Raw genomic sequence first — 24,222 nt, 5'->3', positions numbered from 1 at the left:
AAAGAAGAATAACACTGTCTTAAACTCTAGTAATAACAATGGGTATTCCTAGTAATCTCTGTACAAGAGGTCTACCACAACAGGAAAAACGTTTTTGCAGTGGTGTGTACAACTTTTGAGTCTTCTATCAGACTGAGCTATTCCAAGATTCCTTTGTAACTCAGCCCTAGAGTTATGCTGACAGATGATGTAGTTCCTATTTGGTGTTAGTCTTACAGGCCTACATATCAGTTCCTGTTTCCAAACACCTGTGTTTTAAGACACAATTCATTTCAGCCTGGGGATTCTCCTTAGGCATCTGAAAACAATGTGTGTGTGTATATATAGGTGACACAGCTCTGAACTGTATTAAAATACTATAGGGTGATTATTTTAGAGACATAGAGACAGACTGTAAAAATATTTTGCCCAATTTTAGTAAATGGTGCTCTTAATGGTACAGTTAGAAGAAAGGAAGTGGCTGGCAGCAGCTGATTCAGAAGAGTTTTCCAGAACAGCATTAGCTCCAGCCTGTAGTGTTTTTATTTTCTTTTCCCCTTCCCCTTCTTTTTTTGGCTTTTAAGCATATGTGTGGGCTGGAGGTGAATAAATGATAGAAAAAAGATAGAGGAGCTGATCTCAGAACATGATGCTGAAGTGAAGGAGTAATGTGAATGAGACCAAAGGAGAGAAAATAGAAAAGAAGCAATCCTTCAACAGTGGCTATTTTTCATTCTCTTATCCTCTCAAGCTGAAATGAAATGTGTATGTGGAATAAGAAAAATGGTCTGTTATTCTGCCTGAAAATTCAGAGCTTTAATTGCCAAACGATAATCATTTGCCGCAGCACAGGACTTTTTGTCAAATACAGCAGCTCAGTCTTACTGATGCCACAATTACAACATGATCTCATGTGAAGTCCCTTTCCTTGTCCTTAATCGGTGCAAATTATAACTGATATTGAACAATGCAACCAAAAGCACAAAGAATTTTTAATAGCCTGAAATAAATCATGCTACAGTAGTTTAATAATCCTGATTTATATTTTCTTCCCTTAAAAATCGTCATTTTGATTTTTTTCTTCCAAATTATATTAACTGGTCCTATCCAACCATATTTTGTTGCTACGGGCTATGAAATAAGAGGTCATAGGAGAAGTAGTGCACTACAGTAGAACTAACTTATGCCCGGCTTGGGGAGTGCTGACCTTGACCTTAGGCACTGCTGACAACACTACAGCATGAGCATCAGCTAGGTCACTGAAAGGCTGACCTAGGGCTTGCTTTGTGTATACCTCCCAAAGTAAGAAGGACACTGGCACTGTCTTACCATTATCATGGGGCATTTACAAGTTTTAGAAGTGCTCAGGTCATCTTGGAAATTTTACTTTAGTGCTTTAAAAGCTGAAATAATTTTTCAACTTGCGATAGGTTTAGGAGAGAAAGCATATCTGTAAATTTATTCATACCCACATACCAGAGCAACTCTCAGTAACCTTCCTATATTTACTGTTTCTGTTCCCTGTATTTTGCACTTACTATAGTCCACTTGGTTTTATTTTCAATAATGATAATTTAGTTAGCAACTTGTTGGCAAGAAGTGTTTACTGAGCTCTTCCAGGGTAGCAAATGGATCCCAGAAACATTTGGTACAAGTGCAGGTGTGCCTATGGTTTGTGCTGTGGAGTACTAGGAACGCAGGAGGGGAATTGCAGGGAGCTATGCTGAGTGCCTGGTCTCTGCTGCCTTCAGCAGCTGGGAACAGCAGTGTTCTGCAGCAGCCACCGATATATTTCTTGGCCACAAGACCTTATTTCTTCTGGCAGTCACAATGGGGCATACGTCCAGGGCTGCACTACTCACTTGCAGCTGCATCCGGGTATCACACCAGACTAACTAGTAACAGCACTTAGAGAAAGTAATCTCTGTATGTGGTGATGGAATTCTACATTGGTTTACTTCTCTTCCACCACACCTTCACTACATGGCTTCTGTCTAATGATGCTGACAAATGCTTTAGGCATCTTTCAAAAATGAGCAGATAATTTTGCTGCAAATATGAAACGAAGTCCAATCAATTTTATTCTCTAGCCAGAACAGAAAAATTAGGAGGACTTTGACTAGAAGACCCAATATTATGCAAAACATATGAAAAAGAACAGAGTTCTTTTTTCCCCCCTTTCTCCAGTATTGCAGAATTGGTAACCTGTTAAAACTAAAAAGTAATATATCTAAAATAAATTCTTTTAAATTGCTTTTTGATCTGTAGACTTCATTGTCTAGGATGCAGAAAGAGAAGTAAGGTATAGCATTTAATCCAGACCATCTTTCATGAGCACTCCTTGTCTTGGAAGATAACTATAAATTATCAAGGTCTTTTGGTTGGTTTTCTGATTGGGTTGCTTTTTGTACTTGAAAACCTTATGAACCAAACCTCAAGTTATTCAGAGATCTATCTATTAAATACACGGAAATAGTTGGACTTCCTTAATCTGAAATGCTGCTTGTTTTATGCAAAATATTCAATATATCAGTATTTAATATGCCTTACTGCATAACTTCTTGTATGCACTGGGCCTGTCCAGCAGCCAAAAACACGCACCACCATCTTCCATACAAACACAAAGCTGTAGGGTAATAGAGTACAGAGATGATCATACTGACAGATATAGTGAACAGTTAAAACAAAACTGATGTTCATTTCTTTGTACAATAGATACAACCAGAGACAAAAAAAACCTTCCCATGTGTTCATTGTCTCCATAGTGCACATTGGCTCATTTTTTGCACTATCAGTCTCTTCCACTCCACTCAAGGCGTTTCTTGGTAGTGTTACCTACACTTTATCGCTGCCCCCAAAGGATCCCACTCCCTTTGAGTCCAGACTCCAGCCAGTTAGTTCTTAAAATAAGTTATGTTTCCTTCTCTTATTTCTGGTACCACTCATTGTTGCATATACATCATTAAATGTTTTTAAGTGCAGCATTTTCTGTATTTGTAACTATTACTTCCATAAAATGGCATGTAAGTAATAACATCATGTTACAACTTGGATTTTATTACTAGTACTTTACTATCAAGGACTGAATAATTCTCACAGTGTTGAAACAGTGTGAGACATCGCTAAAGGAAAATAGGATGTGCACTGTTCCCTAGTCAAGAGGGAAGCCTCCTGGGTGTACCATAGAATATCAACAGACGACTGTAAATAAAAATGTACCTCAGTTAAAGAGTTTAAAATACTGTCTTTAGTTTTTCACAGAAATTGGCATCTGTTCCTGTGGTGCATAAAACCAGTGGCGACTTGTAACAATTGTTTTCTTTGTTAAGGAAAAGCTTTGCTAAAAAGAGGCTCACATCCATTGGTAAAATGAAACTCCCAAATTAATTCAAAGCAATATTTTACATTAGAAGTGCAATCATAGGAAATCTGTCTAGCAAGACACTTTGAAATTCAATTGAATTTGTTCCTGCTCCTTCTCAAGAGCAAGGAAAATCTGTTTCTGCTTCTTTCCTGTTCCTATATTTAGAACCAGAATGCGAGAGACTTCCATCTTCCTGCACCCCATTTAAAGTAAGGAATATAAGGTTCAGAAGTATTTACTAGATAAAAATGTTTATAAATGACATTTCTATTCTTTTTTTTTAAAGTTCAAGCATGTCAGTTACCACTTCTGTGACTGTGCTAGACAAGCAATGATTTGTACTATTTTAAAAAACCAAATCTGATCTGTGACAGCATAAGCACAGAGATAAAAAGGTTTTTAGATTGACTGTTTCTGCAGATCAGTCATCTTAGAGGCTGTGAGCAGGCAGTGTTAAAGTTCCTGACACACATGCAAAACATCAAGATGTTCATTATGAATGCAAATTATAAAATGTGGCCAGTCTAACAGGTAAAAAAAAAGGGCAGCTTAACCTGTGAACAAGCTGCTCTTAATGTTGTGAACATTGGTGTGGGGCCAACATCTGCAATTTTGATCTCTTGGTCACAAGCCTGCTGCTTTATAGCTACAACTGGTACAGAGTGACTAAGTTTTGGCAAGACCTGGACTAAACACAAGCAGCATGTCCTGAATTCTTCAGCTAATAAAAAGACATGAGGCAGAACTGGTAATTAGGATGGTGCTTGCTTGTACCTCTGCACATAGGCTATTCACATGGGGAAAACCTAACAGGGCTGGAGCTTTGGAAAGAGGAGCTGGTGCCAAAAGGAAGGGGTCCTTGGGCATCCCTTGCCTGAGATGGGTAACTGTCAGCAGCACCTCAGCACAAACTGCCACAACATCTTTGCTCCAGCTTCCCAGGCCAACAGCAACCTCCCTGGAAGGAGGTCAGGGCACAGCAAACCTAATGCTGCAGATGGGGAGCCACCAAGGGACTGCACAGAATAAGCAAGTAGGCTAAAAGTTCTGGTTTTAAACTTAACTCCAATACGCAGACTAACTAGGCACTGTCATTTACCTGTGACATGAGGTGCTGAGAGCAAGTGATAGTTTTGTGTTCTTTCTGTTAGAATGTGGATTATTACAGGGGCAGCATGATAGGTACAGTACTGTACCTTCTTCTGCTCCCCTGACCTATGTTTACATTTTGCATGACAAGGTCTTTACTGTGCCTTTTATAGCAATAAAGATAATACGTGCTATTCATATTACTTCATTTCAAGGTCTAGCACCATGAATAGTGTTATGTGTTGCCTAATAAAAATAGGATTATCATTTGAAATGGTAACTATGAGTCAGCTCTAGTTTAAGCTCTGTTTCAACACTTGACTTTAGTATTTGGAAGATTAGTGAATCCTAATGGAGGCTCAGTTAAGCAAGTCAGAATGATTCAATAAGCATTAGTTCTGTTTGGTTAAAAAGTTGTCTTTGAAGACAAGTTCCTTCCATCTAATTTGTTTGCTTACTTTATCCTTGTGCCTATAAAAATGGTAATAAATGTCTTTCGTATAAATTAAACTATTCTCAGTAATGTTTTTACAACCCCCCACATGATCCATTTCTTCTCATTATTTAAGAAATTATCACAGTTCATTTTAGCAAATAATCCTGGAAGAGCAAAACTGGGTGAAGTTCCAACTCTCGTGTTTTAAAACAAAAATTCTTATATTTGGCATAAACTTGATACCTTTCTATGCATTTGCTATGTCTGGACCAGCCCACTGCTCATAAATCTGTTTTCCCTGTGCAGAGAGGCTAAGTAAGCATCTGAATGATACGCTGACTCAAGGCTAAAGGCACTTTGTCCCACTGTTAGCAGAATCATTCTTGTCTGCTGTCAAATCAATTATTGACAGTTCCTGACCAAACAAAAACTGTCTTAAGAACAGTGAACTCTGCTTGCTTCTTGCTGGCTCATTCTTGAGCTGCATACATATTTACAAAATAAACTATAAATGTGGTATCGGTCTCCTGGACATTTCCATAGGCTTTTCCCACATATCTCAGTCTTTACAATATTCTTCCAAACCTTTCAATCATCTTAAGATAATTTAACCAGCTTTCTTAAGGAATGAGAGCAGCCCTCTCAAGCAGCCTCCTTGTCTGTCATATCAACCAACATGTAACCTGGGATTCCACCCTTTTGACATTTTCCTTCCCAACAGGTATAAGGTTTTAATGACGTTACTCCAAATCTCTTGAATAAATGCTATCACTCTTGTTATTGGTAGCAGTTTGATAAACAGGTAAGATCAGTGTATCCCAGTTCACTGATTTTCACTGGGCTACAGCTTGCTTTTTCACAAAATCTCAGAGGAAGTAGGGCTTTTTTTGTCTTTTGTTTGTTTGTTTCCTTAAAATAACCTTCAAATTTACCTAAATATCGCAAGCAAGAACTTAGCAAAGCAAATGCTTATAATACAGGTTCATTTGATTTCATTTTATTAAAAAATTTAAAATGCTTCCATCCTTAAGCATAGTAAACTCAGACAGGAAATTGCATTGGCAAGGAGCTATGAAAATAGCACATGTTGCAAATTAAAATCAGTGCTCACATCAAACTCTTTCAACTATGATCATGTCAGAAGGAAAAGTGCTGAACAGCTGAAAAATTCTGTAAGGACTTTTAACAAGTACTTATGTGACCTGTGGAATGCAGAAAAATCAGACTGGAAACTGCAAAGTTTGATTGATACCCATTCTGTCGGAATTCTCATCTGTGGCTATATCATGGCCTTGAAAATTTAAGTTTGGCAGTCCAATTTGAGTTCTAAATGAAATGTTAACCAGAACAAGGCAAAAACCTAGGGGAATGTGTATATGCTTGCTTCATTTCTGTCTGAACACAGACTGAATCTGTTTTGTATCTCAGAAGCCCCTAAAGACGCAGAAAGTTTGTTCTGGTATTTATAAACTTTCCTTTTGTTGCTGGGAATTTGTTGAAATTAAAAATTCAAACTTTTCTGGCTAGTGATAATTACATATTCAGAGAGAATTGTATAAACAGATTGGTTAAGAGAGAGTACCCAGTGTTAGAAGTGCCAAGGGGTTTTAACAGCTACAGCTTTCTGTGGAAAGATGATGTGTTAGATACAGCCCCATGGGATGATCTTAAAGGTCTTTTCCAACCTAAATGATATTATATAAGAATAACTTCATTTATCCTAGCCTCAGAGCTCTTGGCATATACAATCACAAGCCACACTATGTTCATTAGGTATCAACTGTCTCTTAACACCAGTGGGTATGTCTACACATTAGTTCAGAGCAAGACTACACTTTTAAAGTGAACATTCTGTAACTGCAGATTACTTTTGCTACATTGCATGGTTTGTGAACGTGAGTGCAAGACTAGACCTGTGCTGCTTGGCAAGTCCCCTTGTAAGACCTCATGCAGTATCTCCTGTGTGGCCTGTGCCTGAGAGACAGGACAGTTGTCTTCTACCAGTTCTGTCTGCTCACACAAGGTCCCTGTCTCCTCACCATCTAAAAATCCTTCTGTCCCTGCAGACTTCAGCATATGGAGAAGTCTCCTGTGGGTAAATCTTGTTTATTTTTATCTAGAGCAGATGAGTAATGGACTAGTTAAGTGATAGCTGTGGAAAAGAGACCACACAACTACTCTGCAGTCATCTGTTGACTTCTTGTCGAATGATGTGGTGCTAGTCTGTTACGCAGCAACTCCACTACTATGTTTTGGCACCACTGTTGGGACAGATTAAAATAGTATCTTCCTGCAACATTCAAAAAATATTTTGAAAACATTATTCTAAAACAAAGGCCCTAGATAAGTTGGTTTACATTCTCATCTACCCTCCACTTAAGAGAATATGACAAAACCCATAAAACCTAGTTTCACTACAACAGACATGCTTTGCAGCCAGGGGACATGCCAATGCATTTCTGAAAGTAAGAAATAATCATAGTAACTGTTTCTGTTAATAACAATCTCTTGCAGAGAGGGTGAGAAAATGAAGCTGATGCATCAGCCTCCCCTCTCCACAAGTCCCTAACTTCTTATTTGTATGTCGTCTTTCAAATACAAGAGGAAATTTACATGGGTTAGCCCAGCATTTTGTGTAATCAACATGAAACATCTTCCAGATGGGATGAAGTTAGATTTTTATGGAATGTACTTTATTAGTCCAAACTAGGGAACTATTTCATATAAGATTAAAGGGAAGTATACCTGTTTGTATTCATGTAGGGAAAGTCTTTACTTAATTTCAGAACATTATCAGCAAAATAAACTTTCATAACAGCTATGAAAATACATTTTTAGCAAGAAATTTGTGTTGAGATACTGTGCAACCCTTTATAAAACCAGGTAAAACCATAAACCACACCAGGAAAAGAATTACTTATCTTCTCAAAATGCATTAAGAGAATCTCTCTTTCGTAACTGGAAGATGCAAGTTGCTGTCCCAAAGAATTAAAAATGAGAAACAAATATGAAACACAGCTTGTATGAACAACTCATATTTACTGAAGAACTTGATAAACACTGAAAAATGTTCATTCTCTTCTAAATACTACATGTCTTCTACTGTCTAGTACCTGCTTCTAGAAACAAGTTATAGTGCTGTGCTAGACCCAAACTGTTACTACTTTGTCCATATTTTGCTAATACATGTTGTAATTCTGCTAGCAGTCTATTGGGATATTTTATTTTTAGACCAACAAATGTCTGTGAAAAATTTATTCACAAATGATCCTACTAACTTCAGAAGGGCTACTTAAATTATAAAAGTTAGATGCAGTGGACCTGAACAGTTTAGGTTTTTCTTGTTAAGATTTGACATACCTTTATATATCTGCAGGCAATCATAAGGGTTTGTGGGGTTTGGTTTGGTTTTCAGTAAGATAGTGTAGGCTGAAAAAGCCAAACCATTCATTTTGCTATGGACAATCTGCAGCGTGTTTATGGGGCTGCTGAACATCATCTCTAGTATTCTATTGTACGTTTACCGTTGTAGCTGCAATGACAGGCACAGGGCTTTTAGGTGGCCTGAGTTTTGAAACAAAGCATTTGAAAATTTTAAGTCATTTTTTTGAACTTTCAAAAGTTACAGTAGAAATACTCTTTTCAGATATATTTTGACAGTTGCATTATTCACTTGATTATAAAACATCAGGGAATAGAAATTTGCTTTTACTGTATGATTTTGAGTATTACTTAGGTCCAGTTGAGTGTACCATAGAGATTCATGCACATTTTGCATGAAAAATTGTAGATAAACCCACTTGATTTCATTATTATGTAGACTTTGAGTTTCGTATCTCTGGAAAAGTTTGTAGTAACAAATAATGCAAGGATTTCCTTGCGCTGCTGGAATGACTGGAAGGAACATGAGCTTCACCCTTTTCTCTATTTGCCACAACTAACAGCATAGACCAGGTAAACTATGTCCTTTCTGTGGGTATTTACAAAATGCTGGCAGAAATTTTAAGGAAGTTATTCCCTCCAACCTGCACATTTAGGTGAGTCATTTGTACCCTTCATATTTGCTTTCCTCGGGGCAGCCAAGCACATGTATTTCTGGCACTGATGTAAATAATAATCTGCAGTATCATTTTTTTTCCCACATGGGAAGTACATTTAGTCTCTCATGGGGAACTGAAACAAGATTGTCACCATTCTGACTAATGGCAACAGAACAAAGAGGAAACACTTCAAGGAAAATAGTTATAAAAATAGTGTGTGCAGAAGAAATGAATACTTGAAAGCAATAATCTATTTCTCAGCACTCATGAGCAGGAAGGGAGTCAAAATAGTTGGATTAGAAAGCACTTGTTAAGAATTTTTCATTAAGCTGCACTTAATACAAGTAATTACGTATGACAACTACAATTATGAAATGTATGCATTTTATAAGAATAATCTCTGGTAACATAGGTGACAATAACTATTAGTGAAATATTTCACAGGAGTTAATTGTTGAAACAGCATTGACTCATACTGGAAGTCTAAAATACAGAGTATTTTCTGCATCTGCTGGTTGTTTCAGCATCACTTACTATCCAACTCACCTACCGTACAGCAATGTTGTTGCAGGGCTTTTCAGGGCACCATGCATCTCCCAGTTGAATGCTGTTGCTGAAAACAATTCTTCCTAAGGAAGAATTTTAAAAAGTGAAAATCTTAATGCCTTGATTGCTCAAGGCAAATAAAGAATTGCCATTTACAGACATAAAATACAGGAAAAGGATTGGACAAAGCAAAAAGTTACTGCAAATGCCATTTTTCTGTCTTTTTTTTTTTTTTATAGATCTTTCAACAGAAAGAAGAGCCCATATGAAAATGGGCTTAATTTTCAGTGCCATTTATTTTGAAAGTATGCATTCTGACAGTTGTGTCATGCCAGTGAAGATCACTGTCGTATCACAACTGAACTCCTTCTGTACACATAGCTGTATCTGCTCACTGTACATAAGCATTACACAACATGGCAAATGTTTGTACAAAGAAAAAAAAATACACTGCTTAGTGTTTGTCTGAAATCAGGACACGATCAAGTATGATACCCAACACTGAAGGTGTTTAAATTCCAACACAGCACTTTATATCCCATTTTTCGTAAGATGAAAATCTGTGTTCAGGTTTTGGCAGTTTGACTGTCTCGTTTCTGAAATCACAGACTTTAATAGAAACAAAGGTGATACACAAAACAACATTTGAAAACAGCTAAATTGGATTGTAAGTGACAGGAGCAAGCTCTGGTAGAACGGGATTATTTAGAACAACCATCACAATGCTAACAAGAAGTCACTGGGATTTATGTCCCAACATTTGTAGCAAACAAAACTTTATCCTTAACCCTATTAAATTACAAATGAAAACAAAAAAAATGATGATCATTTACTTGTCCACATAGAACACGTGACCCACAGTCTGACCATTCTCCAACATACCAAGTCAGTGTTGTGAGCACAACAGTTTTATATTTCACCTTAACAAATTCCAATGACATTTTCCCTGTACAGTTTGATTAATAGCTGGGTTTTAGACCAGTTTCGCTGTGCAAGTGTTGTTTACTCGGGAGTTTCAAAGTAAAAGGTTTATTTGGAGTTATAGCAGTGTCCTGTGCGTGACAGTGTATCCAATTTGGAGCTGAAAGGACTCCGATTCACTGAACAAGACTGCAAACAAAATCTCCATATCTGAATTCAATCTAAAGATGCTGTACATTCTATTTTGAACTCATAAGAGGAATTATGATTGTACAAGACTGTACATTTTAACATTAATAAGATGTAGTTGATGGAAAGTAAATTGTGTCAGATGAACTCTCTTGATTGCCATCAGTCTGTACAGCTTATCTTGTATCAAATTTATCTTCATTGTGCTAAAGGTAAGAGAAGTTAAGACTAGTGAAACAAACTCTCTTCTCATTAAGACAAGACAACACATTTTACAAGACTTCAAATGTTGAATCTCAAGTCCTCTACTGAGTTAATGTTTGCTTTCAAACCAAGATAATGGTTTTGTTAGTGCCGACATCATCATAACACTTCTCATTTGATAGCAAGCTCAGTAATTTGGGACCCTGTTCCCCCCCTCCCTTCCATATATTGTTTGTGCTTCCTACATAAATCAAGTGGTTGTATGGAAACAGCCACTATAAAAGTAGCAGTTCAAGTACATTTTTCCATCCAAGAAAGCTGTAACACAGGATAGTTAGTCTAAAAAACAGCAAGAATGAAGTACAAGGCCATTTGCAGTAAGTTACCAATGGAACCATATGCAAAATGGCAGTCTAGAAAGAAGCACTGGAACTACGACTCTCATCCAGCTTGATATGTTTTCTGAAAGGGGAAATCACCAATTATAGTCTTCAGCATGTATAACACATTTTAGAAACTACCAATAAAAGGGTTTGCCAATTTAAAAGTTAGTTGCTGACTGCACAAAGAATGAGCCAGTGGACTTTCCATTCTTTGCATCTTTGTTCCCCTCAGGAGTCCGTTACCTTTCACAAAGAAAATTTTAGCTATCAAACTTGTCCATAAATTTTGCCGCTGAGTGTGAAACCATCCAGTTAGCATATACACTATCATTTGCATATCTTGAAAACACAGAGTTAGTGCCATCGAATCTTGTGAGTGGAACGGGGCTCTCCTCAGGCCAGTTCGGGTATGACATGCCTAAAAATGAAAACAGATAATTTTTTCTGCACTGAAGAACCATAACTTCATGTGCAGACAGTAAGGCCCTTGGCAAAACTCCCTTCAATATTTTAAGCCAGTCCACTGGATTTTGTCCCAAATCAATTCATATAAATGATGTTTCAAAATCCCTGAAGCACAAATTCAGACGTAGGCAAAACCCCAGAAAAAATAAAGTGCTTACTTGATTAAAAAAAATAAAATAAAAATGCATGCACACACAGTGCATAGTAAAAAACTAATAATTTTTCTTCTGAGGAGTCTCCAACTTTCCATAATTTCCTTTTTTAACAATCATGTAGCAATATATTGCTTTGCAAAAGGAAGTTCTTGCTGTACAGGAAGTGCTCCAAGAATTAACAAACGTGTTTGGGACAGGATCCAAAGTCCATTCCAATGACTGAGAGTATTTCCATTTACTTAAACAGGCGACTTCAGTGAGATTTTGGGGACACTCTCACACCCTCACCAGGGATACCCTGCTTAATTTTAGGAAATCTGAGGAGCACAACTGAGTAAAGTCCAACAAAGTCCTGAGCACTCTTGTCTTGATTCAGCATTTAAACGTGTATTTCAGGCATGTAATTATTTGCATTGAGTCCACTAACTGCCTCTCAGTTGAGGCACGAGTGATCACTGAAATGGAGTGCTTAGTACCATGTTGATCCAGCTGTACAAGCAGAGAACCATACCAGGGTGAAGATTTTCAAAAAACAGAAATATGGTTTTGTTGCCTATTAAGCATTCAGCATCTGCCCACAGCCTTGGTCAGCCTTGGCCTTTTTCTGTTACTCCATTCTTTTTAACAATCTGGCCACTAAGTGCCCCAAGGTGAATGCGAGTTGAGGGAACCTAGTAAAGAAAATTATAGCTAGGGTATAGATCAAAAATAGACCCAAAGCCATGTCTTGATGGCAGGTTTTAAGCTAAAAGATACAACTTTTCAAAAGTCATACTGCTTGAAGAATGAGGAAAAGAAAAAAAACCTATGATGTTAGTAAATATATAAAAACATGTAGAATATTTAATCAGGAGACAAAATGTAGGAGTTTTGGCAAGAACCATTTTTACTGTCCATCTCACCATCACAATATGAAAGCATATGTTCTTGTTAAAAACACTTGCTACATCATTCAATCAAGGTTTAGTACTGACATTTTCATACTAAATCGAAGGACGTGAAAACAGCTGAGTGTATTTTCAAAATGCCCATTGGTAATTAAATTTGTTAAATAACTTTACATGTTGATTTAGTCTGTCTGTAATACTTATATACAGTATTTCTACCTTCTGTATATAATACTCTGGTTTCATTCTATGATACATTAACTAGACATTTCAGCTTATGGATTCAGAATGCATTAACAACAGCTGGAATGTAGAAATCCATCTAGATGAATGAAAAATGTTGCAGATGGGTCTTATCATTGAGCTATAGCAAAAACCAGTATTAAAAAAAACCAAAACCCAAAACATCTATTGCTTAAATTAGAGCTGCAGAATCTAACATACTTTAAATGTTCCCAGCCTCCCTCAATGGGGTAGTTGAATTAGGTACTCATTAGCATTTTTTATTTCCCCTGAGAATGCTTCCCTGATCGTCCTTTTTTTTTGTTTTTCCTTTTACTGTATGGTAGCTAGTCATCTCACTTATTTTCACATCCTTTTAAAAAACATTTATTTTAAACACAGCTGCAAAATGACTAAAGGATGATCCTGATGCAAACTTTGACATTTACCAAAAGAAAAAACAAACAAACGAAAAAAACCCAAAAGAAGCTTCCAAGCAAATTTTGATTGGCTTCATTCAGACAAGAAACACTGTAATGGGGTTACAGAGTCTGAGAACAGTGCAGAAGAAAAAATTTTTGTTTTGGTGTTGCTAGAATCTAGTAAATGCATGTGAAATTCTACCATAGAGTTTGTTTTCAATCCATGTGGAAGGGAGGGTTCGAGGGAGGGGAGCATTATTACAGTCCACGAGTGGTGTCTCCTCTTCTGAGAGCCCATCATCATAAAGTAAGGAATCAGAAGGTGTGGAAGCCGCAAGATCTAAGTAGTCCTAAGGAATGAACACAGAACAAGCTGGGTTAACACATCTAGCAGCATTGCTGGTTAGGTGTAAAAGATAAATGTGCTGCTGGTTTCTTCCGCACAATTAACTAGAGATTAATTAGTCAAGATTAATTAATTAATTAATTAGAGATTAATTAGTCAATTATCTTGGATTGACTTCGGGTTTAATTATGATTAAAAGTTCAGAAAACTTGCCAGCCGCTGTATTACAAGTCTGTCACTGGACATGCAGGTAGTTTGCATACTAATTCTCAGCAACTGCAAATTTGTGGTTGACAAGTTAGTGATTTAATGTATGGCCTAGACCTTTCACTCTGCCATTTTTAACTTAGAACTTGTTTATATTCTAAACAAAATTGTTTCCATTTGTTTATTAGTCCTTTTTGCACCCAGTGTAAATGCCATCACACTCTCAAATCACAGAATGATAGAATGGCTTAGGTTGGAAGGGACCTTAGAGATCATCTACTTCAACCTCCCTGCCATTGGCAGGGATGCCTCTCAACCAGACGTGGCTGTTCAAGGCCTCTTCCAGCCTGGCCTTGAACACTACCGGGGAGAAGGCATCCACACCCACCCTGGGCAGCCTATTCTGGAGTTCCAACACCCTTGTACTGAAGAACTTCTTCCTTAGATCCAGTCTAAACCTACTTTCCTTCAGCTTAAAACCATTCCCCCTTGTCCTATCAGTAGACACACTTATGAAAAGTCCCTCTCCAGCCTTTCTGTAGGATCTTTTCAGGTATTGGAAGGCCATCTTCTCAGAATCTTCTCTTCTTCAGGCTGAAGAACCCCAGCTCCCTCAGCCTATCCTCATAGGTGTTCCAGCCCTTGGATCATCTGGTAATGGTCACTGTATTTCCTCTGTTTGTCATTTCTAACTGCTCCCCATCCCACAAGTAGTAGATTTTTTAATAAAAACAATCAGGTGTTTATGTACAAGTAGGTATGTATACATTTTATAAATATAAGAAACTCAGACTTATTTTTAGACCTCAGCATCCATTCATTCAAAGAAAGTCTATACAGGATTATAATAGTAACTCAGAATGGTGGAATCATACAGCTTTTGTATCTATTGCTATCATCATATAACTAAACCAGGAAATAGTGCATCATTCTAAGCTGCCCACGGTTATGAATTCAGGAGTGCAATGTAAGAGGAACTTTTCATAGACAGATTAGTAATAACTCATCTGCATTTAGGGTTGAAGTCACCAGAGCCACTATAAGAAGTAGTACTGCTTTCAAAGAGCTGGATGCATGTGGATGAAATTAGATGTGTAAATGCTTCAAAATTTGATGAAAAGTAAAGTACTTTGCTTTTTAAAAAAAGTATTATTTCTGTATATTGAAATTCAGATAATCATGCAAACTTTCAAAACCTCATGTTTTCACACACTTACCCTACTCTTCACCATCATTTTCTCTAGCTCCTTGCTGATCTCAGCAAATGTTGGTCTTTTATCGGGTTCTTGCTTCCAACAGCGCAACATCAGGTTGTACCTGTGACCCGCCACAAGGCGAGAAAAACCCCAAAATTGTTAGAAGTGGGTCATGCTTCTGCTTAAACAATTTAAAGTACTGAAGTTGAACTGTGGCATGAAGGCCATCCACAAATACATCAATCTTTGTTGCATGTTATGTTAAACATCCCCTTGAATCAACAGCTGTCATTCACAAGAATGGGCTTTTATTTTTACTAAACTTTGAGAGTTCAAATGATGCTGCTCTTGGCTGTCTTTGAAGGGCTGTAGTCCCAGGTTTTTTAACATCATTTTTACTTCCTCCAAGAACCACCTCATATGTAGGCAGCATGCCAGATTTTTAATTGATTTTCTTTGCATACGTCTTTGAATATTTTTGTGTGTCATCACTGCTGGTGTATCAGAAGGTCTTTGTGCTTTGTTTAAACTCTGAAAAGTTTCTGTAAACTTTTCTTCCAAGTGAAGCCTAACCTAAGACTATTTGCATAAACTTTCTACTGATTACTTCTATGGTTGTTACTTTGATTATATCCTTATTCTGTCTTTAATTGCTTTCTGTAGCATACAGCATGGAAATGAAAGGGAGCAGAATTTAAGTTGTATAGTTGTGTGAATGTCAGACAGACACTGGCTAAGTTCTGAATGTGTAATTTTCCAATCTGTGCTACTCATGTTTTTCTAGCTCCAAGTATTTTCATGACTGATCTAGTCATAAAAGTGCTCTAATTTTGGAAATAGTTGGCTACAGGAACTATGGAAAACTGTAGCAAAGCACTGCATTTTTTTGTCTTTATCCATGACCTCTTTCTTACTTAAGTAAAGCAGTGAATGCAATTGAAGAAAAATGATCCTTAAAGTGGGATTTCAAAGCCTGTCAGAAAAAGGTTCTGAGTAAAAGAGAAATCTGAGCCAGTCAGAAAACCATGATGTGGCTTGAATAAAAAACATGGGCAACTGACCTAACTTAGTGATAATCAATGATATAACATATGTTTGAAGAATTGTCTTGCTTCTTGAATGAAACAAACAAAAAAATCAGATATTAAGTATTTTCTAAAGGATATTTGCCAGTGACCCTTGTAAACTTCTACCTTGCAACTAAAGTCAGTAACTTTCTAAGTAAACCTGATCATGACCAGGTAGATTCCCATGCTGAACATAAAATTATGCCTTACCTCCAAATGCATTGGAAGAACCATAGAGAGAAGATAATTCACCTTGAGAGTATTTTAGTAAATGAACAAATAGAATATGAACTGTCTCTAAATAGTAAAGAAATTGTGATGGGTTTATCTAGTCATGAAAAGTTTGTGTCTCTTGGCAATTCTCTTCTTCCACTTCACTGTTCGCTAATTTCATCATATTTACATACTACATATTTTGATTATCCCTCTGACACAGAACATAAATGCTGATATGTATATTTATTTAAAGAATATTCAAGGGCTATTTCATAAATCTAATCAGGTCAAGAGGTACTTACATTTCTTCACTGCAGTTTTCTGGTCTCTCCATTCTATAGCCTGTTTTCAGGAGGTTAAAGAGTCTTTCAGGAGCAATGCCTGGGTAGGGATTGCCTCCTAAAGTTACAATTTCCCATAGCAGAACTCCGAATGACCATCTGAAAAAGAGAAAATGAGGTTTTATTTAGAGCGGTATGTGTCAAGAGATTACTTTGGTTTTCACCCAACTAATCTCTTTCTAATGTTTTGAAAACCTGCTCAGATTCATTGATTGCTGGGGCAGAGGGGCCATACAGATGCATACTGTTCCCAAACACTGCTCATGAAAAAGATTAGAACCAAGACAGCAGAAATAAAGGGTACCCTTCTTTTATCCATTGTGAAAGCTAACTGTATCCTGAGAAAACCCTTCCCATGGTGGCCCAGCCCAAAGGCTTGGGTTTTTTTGTGTACAGCGCTCCTGGAGATGTCTCTATTTTCCCTTTGGCTACAGAAGTTTAACCTCCATAATTAGCCCTTGTAGTCCTTTTCAGAAATAACTGTCTAAATTTACACAGGGTGGCTCAACCAGTTACCAAGGGACTAGTTTGCTGTCCTGACAGTCAGGTTCTGTTTCTTTATATGCACAGTGTTTTTTGCAGTCATAAGCAACACCTTCGATTTCATCTAGGTTTTTTAAGCCATTTCAGTCAATGAGGACTTCATTTTCTTCTTAAAGGTGATAAAAGAAGAGGGTAGATTTTTTTTTTCTGTAAATAATTAACGCCTGAAATGTAGTTTAACGTAGAATGGAATACAGAAGACACTGTTTTCTGAAAGGAACAGAAGAACTGGTCATGTTTTTAACCTACTTCATTGAGGAGCTTGGACAAAAAGACCTTGCTCAATGGGTTGGAAATATTTGGATAGATTAAAACAGTCCATTTTTGGAGGACAGGCCAGGAGAAAAGAGGCAAAAATGTTGTCCTTTCCTTACTGGAAAGCTTTTCAAGACTTGAAGAGGCTAAAATTGCTCTGAATGTGTTCAACTGACAGAACTGCCAAAATCTGAGCATTCGAAATGAAGGAAACCTGCCAACACTGTATCATTCAAAGGGGATACTCAATGGAATGTATCTGGAAGCAAAATTACATACAGTTAGCTTTTGTGCTCTCATGATTAGGTAATTTCTGTGAAAATTCCAATTCTAAGATGATTTTGGGAAGTGTTTTACATTTAATGCCAAACCGAGCAGCCTTGTGTGAAAATTCCATCTCAAAATGTTAGCCACAAATGCCACCTCTTGTCTAAGTACATTCCACCTGTGCTTCTCACATTTAAAAGACTAATAGTAACCCCCAAAGTACAGCAATAAAACTTCCAAAATTGGCAGAGAAGCCATTGTCTCTCAGTCCTAAGTGGTATGTTGCCATTTTTCTCCCTAATGCCATTCACTGAATTAATTTTTAATCACTCTGCACATTCTTGAAAGCTAATGAATATTTATAGCATTTTCATATAGTTTATTAATATACCTCCTCATGCCCTTTTTGAAGCCAATTATGCTCTACTATGAGGTTATAATTCTGTCCAAGATTAATTGAAATAAACTTTGTAGCATGGCAAGTTTTATTTTTAAAAATACATCTGCTTAACAGGAATTTTACAAATATGGAAGGAGGGAGTAGATTAATAATTTCTTAAAGTTGTTTACTAAATGGGCATATAATAATAGAATGCTGTAGAACACTGCAGTGGTTTCAAATCATTACACAAATTAAACACTGTGGGAGGAAAAATGGGAAATGAAAATTTTCTCATTGTGCTGAATAAAGATGTGATCAGAAGCAGCCAGGAAATAAAAATACGGGAGGAGGAAGACAGTGGGTAGCTTTCCACTGATGTCATCAACCTCTGATGCAAAAATGGGATTCTGTAAGTGCTAGCAAGTGGTACTGCTATTAAGCTCCTCTAACCACTAGCTATTTAGAAAGGCTGGAAAAGAAGGAAGCAGCAGCTGGAAAATAGAAGCATAGGGCATCAGAAAAAAAAGCAGAGCATATTGGAATGATCATTGGGTATATTAATATACCTGTTCACCTGGAATAGAATTGCATCACCACAAACAACAAATATAAAGAATAGTATTTTTCAGTGAGTCTAATGACCTAAGATAACAATGAAAACTGCAGAAAGGAACTTCATTTATCAGTTGGCTGCTGCTGAAATGGCATTCATGGAACCTTTATGGTGAGGCTGACAGAGCACTGGAACAGGCTGCACAGAGAGGTTGTGGAGTCTCCTCCTCTGGAGACATTTAAAACCCACCTGGATGCATTTCTTCCTGTGTGACCTGCCCTATGTGATCCTGCTTTGTCAGGGAGGTTGGACTAGATCTCTGGAGGTCCCATCCAAACGCTAACATTCTGTGTGTCTCAGTATTGTTCTGTAGGGACTTGACTAAATTGTGAAGGGCTACATAACACTTCTACACTACTTCATGCATAATGATATGCATAGTGAAGGTGACCTAACCAGTGAGTCAAAGGCACTGTTAGAAGTGTGGCAGACCTTTTGTCTTATTGAAACAGACCTACAGAATGAAATGCAGTGCTCTGTTAAGAATACCTGAGGCACCTCCAAGAAAGCTAGTAAATCAGCATGGATTTACATGGAGCAAAATCCAGATCTGGAAAGCAATAATGCTACACAGCATCAGTGTGCTGTCCAGGGCTCTGAACAGGCTTGCTTAATGCTAGCTGGGCAATCTTTGTGTGGTGTTGTATCGCATATACAAGAGATGGGCTCCTGGGCTTACTAGAAACCATTGGGAAAACAAGCAAGGAGGAATGGTATAGGATCCAGAAGAACAGAGCAGGCAGTTACATGGCAGCACAACCTGAGCTGGCCCCAAACCACAGTGACAAATCTGTTTTGCAGAAAATGACAAAACTAAAAATCCACAAGTTGTTGAAAGGATTTTAACATTTCTCTGGAAAAAGTCATTCTGGAGACACAAGTCAGCACAACAGATATTCTGAGGAAGATAGAGACCCCCTCTAAATAGACCTAAGTAAAGGTAACATTCTCCTGAGAGTTACCCCAATCTTTTTTTCTTTTCTTATTCCAATTAAGTAAATTAAAATAATTTGGAAGTTTTGTAAGGAGTTCCCAAGGCAAGGAAATGTTTGGGTTTTTTCATTAAATCTGCTCTGACCTTCAAAGAGAAGAGTATAAAGTGAATGTAAATAATTTTAGAAGTACAAATCAAAAGGCTCCTATTTGTATATACAGTATTATCAAAGTATTTTCCCTCAAAGTGAAATGTCAGATCCTCTTTCAAGGGAAGCCTGGAAAGTATCAAAATCCTACCTAGCAGAAAATCAGGCATAAATACTGAGACTTTTGAAGTCCCTTAGAGGTTAAACTAGTTAGTTTTACAGTATCTGTGCTTTTCCCCTCATCTCCTTAAGCAAGTACACAAACCATAAAAAATACAAGAATTTACACTTACACATCACTTTGTGTTGTATAGATATGATCAAACAGGGACTCTATGGCCATCCATTTAACAGGTATCCGACCCTAGGAGGGAACAAAGGAAAAAGCAATTACTGGTCCAAAAATTAAGTTTCCAAGTGGAACACCAAGGTATTTCAAAACAGATACTCTCTCCATACTCTAACATTTTCCAGTGGACTGAATGATTGGGTATTTAATTTTAAAAATAAATATAATTAAAGTGAGAACTAATTAATTTCATTCCACACACTTCAGTGATTTAATTATGTATGATAAGGTGTTGTGTTTCTTTTTCCCAGGTGGCCACCATCTTAAATCAGATAAATTCAACTCTCCTTTAACAAAGAGCTGCATCCAAAGAGTTGTATTCTCCAGATATGAATACCTGTCCTCCCATTACTCTTGGGAAATGTGCAAATGCAAAATTATGGGGAATGGTGATTAAAGGAGAAGAGCTGTCTTATGTATATCAAGGATGATGTATAAATGCAACCACTTAGATGTTTAAGATATTTGTGGTTTCAGAACAGCACCTGAACAGTTATATTTGGTTACTGGCTACTAAACTGAATTGACAAGTTGCTACTAGCAGAAAGTCTGCTCCAGATACTCCTGAAAATCTAGCTTTCCAGAATTTTCAAGACATTTCATAACCATCACAGTATCGCTAGCATTCACATGCCTTGCTTCTTGTACAACTGCTTTAGTAGGATTGGAAGCTCTACCCTTCTTCCTTTCTCTTTTTTTTTTGTTTTCCTCATTGCCCTAGCCTTTGAATAATACTACAGTGACAAGTATCTCAGAAGTAAAGAGAAAAATATCCATCAACACCCCACCAAATAAAATGAAACTGCCTTTATAAAAATGCATCATTCTTAAAATACAGAGCAACTGGTACAGATCAGTGTGAAACAGATACATCAGAAGACAGCTAAATGAACAAAACAAAGCCCTTTTACATATGATCATGTCTTCCAAAAGTGTGGGTTTTTTTCCCTTCACAACTCATTTTGACTCATAAAATATTCACACAAACTGGCCTGAAAAAAAACCCAGGGAAAGCTAAACTGAAAATGTGCAATATTTATGGAAATACTTTCATAAAATTCTAACATTTTCATGTGCAAAAAAAATCTCTTGACAGGTCTTTCATGTTATGTCATAGAGGCATCTGAACTAACACTACCCATCTTAGAAGTCAATAGAGTAGAGTACTGCTGGTGAACATCACAGCCTGGCCTGGATTTGACTTGTGGAAGTTCGTGGATGTCAGGTAGATACAGATCGGCAGAAAGCAGGGTTTGGCTTCCTGTATTAAATGGTATTTTTTATACCAATAAGTAATGAGAAACCTTAACTTATCTTCTCAGTCTGAAAGTTGTTAAGCACAATAATTTCTTTTCAAAGAAGAGTCACATGACTCAAACCCTCTTTCCATCAGATTTCCTTTGCCCTCTCCTAGTAGGTTGGAGCATCACTGTATTCTGAACGCTGCCACAAGCACTGCGAGCAGGAAGAAATGTATGCAGGCACCTGACAACGATTTACTGTGACAGGCAATGCAGAATTGCTTTACATAACCTCTGGCACATAGTATTAGCTGCTAATCTACCCTGACCCATGACAGACAATTTTGATTAAGATTTGGTATCTTAGACACAGTTGGAAGTATTTCTAGGAGACCTTTGCTCCAAATCTGTTCCACAGATGTGACAATTCTGGAAATTAGGATCTTTTCAGACATTATATGCAATTTTTTAACTCCTTGGGACTTTAAATAACAGCAGATCTGTCCTTCCTTCTCTTCACCTTTCACAGGGTCCCAGAACTACTGAGATGGACAGGGACTTCACCCCTCTGTTCAGAGAAGGGTCAGCCACAGAAGTCTGTTCCAGACAGGTTTTGATTATCTCCAGGAATGGAGATTCTCTGGGCAGGCCATTCCATTTTTCTTCTTTTTAAATGGAATTCCTCATATTTAAAATGGCTCTTGTAGCATCTTGTCCTGTGACAGGGCCACAATGAGAAGAGCCTGGCTCTGTTAGTTTTCTTCCCTCCCGTCAGTTATTTACATACATCAGTAAGATCCCCCTGAGCCCTCTTCTCCTCAGGCTAAGCAAACCCAGGTCTGTCAGCCTCTCCTTGCATGTCAGATGCTACAAGGCCTTAAACATCATATTGACCCTCCTTTTATTAACTTAGAAATAAACCAGTTTGGTTGACAAGTGAACAGAAGGACTTGGAGATGACAATGATCACTTAAATATGATACATCTTTTACAGACACACACATACATATGTATATACATATGTATGTATATGTGTATATAGCTGTATGTATGTGTGTATATATGTATGTATATATATTACTGTCCCACTGATTAAGCTCATAATTTTGCTTCATCTTTGTTTCTTTATTATGGATAATTTTTCTAGCTAAAAATTCTCTATTATCTTTTCAAGTAATTATTCTCTTGATTAGGTAATAATTCTTACTACTGTTTTTAGTATGCACTGTACCTTGCTCCTCTTGACATATGAATCTTCTTCATATACGTCACGGGAGAGGCCAAAATCTGAAATCTTCATTTTGCGCCCTTCTGCCACCAATACATTTCTGGCTGCTAAATCACGATGGACAAGCTTTTGGAAGAAATGAACAACAGTGTTTATGTTTCTTGTGGAGGAACCAACTGCTGACTTGACTATCTATCACAAGGACATGCTTGGATCACTGTTAGACTGCCCTACCTTCATTTCTGCAAGGTACTGCATTCCTCGGGATATCTGCCATGCGAATGATATCAGATCTCCCATGGTTAAGGCTCTTTCATCAGGGTTGTCCAAATAACTTGAATTTCTGTTGCCATCACTACCCACATAGCTTGGTCCTACTTTTCTGCTCTCTCTGAGGAAACTGCGCAAGGAGCCATATTTAGCATATTCCACAATTAAATACAGTGGGCCTGGAATGAACAAACACACTAGTAAGTAAACAATTAATAGATAGCAATTAGAGTTTTATTTATTTTTTTTAAAAGTCTCTACTAATCAGCACATTGTTTTGAACAGTCACAGGCTCCAGACACCTGTGGTCTTTACATAAAAGGTGCTAAATCAGCCATGGAACAATATAATATTTTTAGTTTACAGCCTCTGTGCAAGATGGAGGATTTAGTTTCAGCCTAAATAAAAGCAGAATTTAGGCTTTTGCCTGTGTCCCCCCATCTAGATAGTTTCAGACTGAAAAAGAGACAACCATCTTACAAATCAGATCTGTGAAACAGCCCTAATGTATGAGAAACTTTAAAAAATAAATATTTAAATCGCAATAATTTTTGTAGAGTACGAGACTGAGCTTACAAATTATCTGCTAATTCTGGTGTTATATTTAAGGTGTCTTTACAGAGCACTTAAAAACATTCCATAGATATCTCCTTTCCATCACCTGTAATACCCACTCTGTGCTTTAATGCTAAATGCATTTTTCTGCTGTATCAAAGCCTCCCACCTCATACACTAATAAATTAAGTTCATATTTATTAAAAGCCTGTGACTCAGAAACAATTCACTTCATCTGAGACAAAAAAAGTTACATTGTATTGAAAAGGCAAAAAAAATATATCTATGTCCCACCCTGCTGGTTCATTACCTTACTAAGACTCAGAGATGACTCGGTCCTGAATTATACTCTCTGTCTACAAGTAAAAGTGTCACTTTGCAACAGAACTGGGTAGGTGAAGAAGGCAAGCCTTTGTCCAGGGAGGCAACATGCATCATTACAGATGCAAAAGGAAGAGGATGTTGCCATGCAACATCATTTAAAATGAACAGAAATTATTCAGATCAGTTCCTAAGCACAACAATAGAAATTTGCTTAATTGCCAGTTTGCAATACTTGTGTCTGAAAATTGTCCCCCTTGAAATATACTTTCAATGACTGTGGCTTTTAGCAACTATTTCACAACAAGAGGGAAACAATAGTTTTGTGACAGAGGAATAAAACTAATAATCTAACAATCCAGCTTTGTTTTAAAAAAAGGATCTGTAGTTGTCTGGGATTTTTTGGGGGGTTTTGTTTTTGTTTTTCAAAGGGAGATCTCA

At 37.2% G+C, this 24,222-nt stretch overlaps 1 protein-coding gene across 2 annotated transcripts in view; it reads right to left on the bottom strand.

Moving 5' to 3' along the window:
• Positions 1-10,047: 10,047 nt before the first annotated feature.
• RET (ret proto-oncogene) overlaps positions 10,048-24,222 on the bottom strand; it is an 81,371-nt gene continuing 67,196 nt past the window's right edge. Inside the window, exons 14-21 of one of the 2 annotated variants that reach the window (XM_054163404.1) lie at positions 22,870-23,084; positions 22,639-22,761; positions 20,111-20,181; positions 16,637-16,774; positions 15,073-15,172; positions 13,505-13,652; positions 11,395-11,569; positions 10,048-10,770 (exon numbers count right to left, since the gene is read on the bottom strand). In XM_054163404.1, the coding sequence (XP_054019379.1) occupies positions 11,412-11,569; positions 13,505-13,652; positions 15,073-15,172; positions 16,637-16,774; positions 20,111-20,181; positions 22,639-22,761; positions 22,870-23,084 (953 nt within the window). In that variant the 3' untranslated portion in view covers positions 10,048-10,770; positions 11,395-11,411. Of the gene's footprint in view, positions 11,570-13,504; positions 13,653-15,072; positions 15,173-16,636; positions 16,775-20,110; positions 20,182-22,638; positions 22,762-22,869; positions 23,085-24,222 lie in introns of both variants that reach the window. The other variant, XM_054163403.1, reaches the window with a different exon arrangement.

The sequence above is a fragment of the Dryobates pubescens genome, chromosome 8 (assembly GCF_014839835.1).
Source record: "Dryobates pubescens isolate bDryPub1 chromosome 8, bDryPub1.pri, whole genome shotgun sequence".
Lineage (NCBI taxonomy): Eukaryota > Metazoa > Chordata > Aves > Piciformes > Picidae > Dryobates > Dryobates pubescens.
The sequence above is the reverse complement of the archived record's forward strand: the minus strand, read 5'-3'. Positions and strand labels throughout refer to the sequence as shown.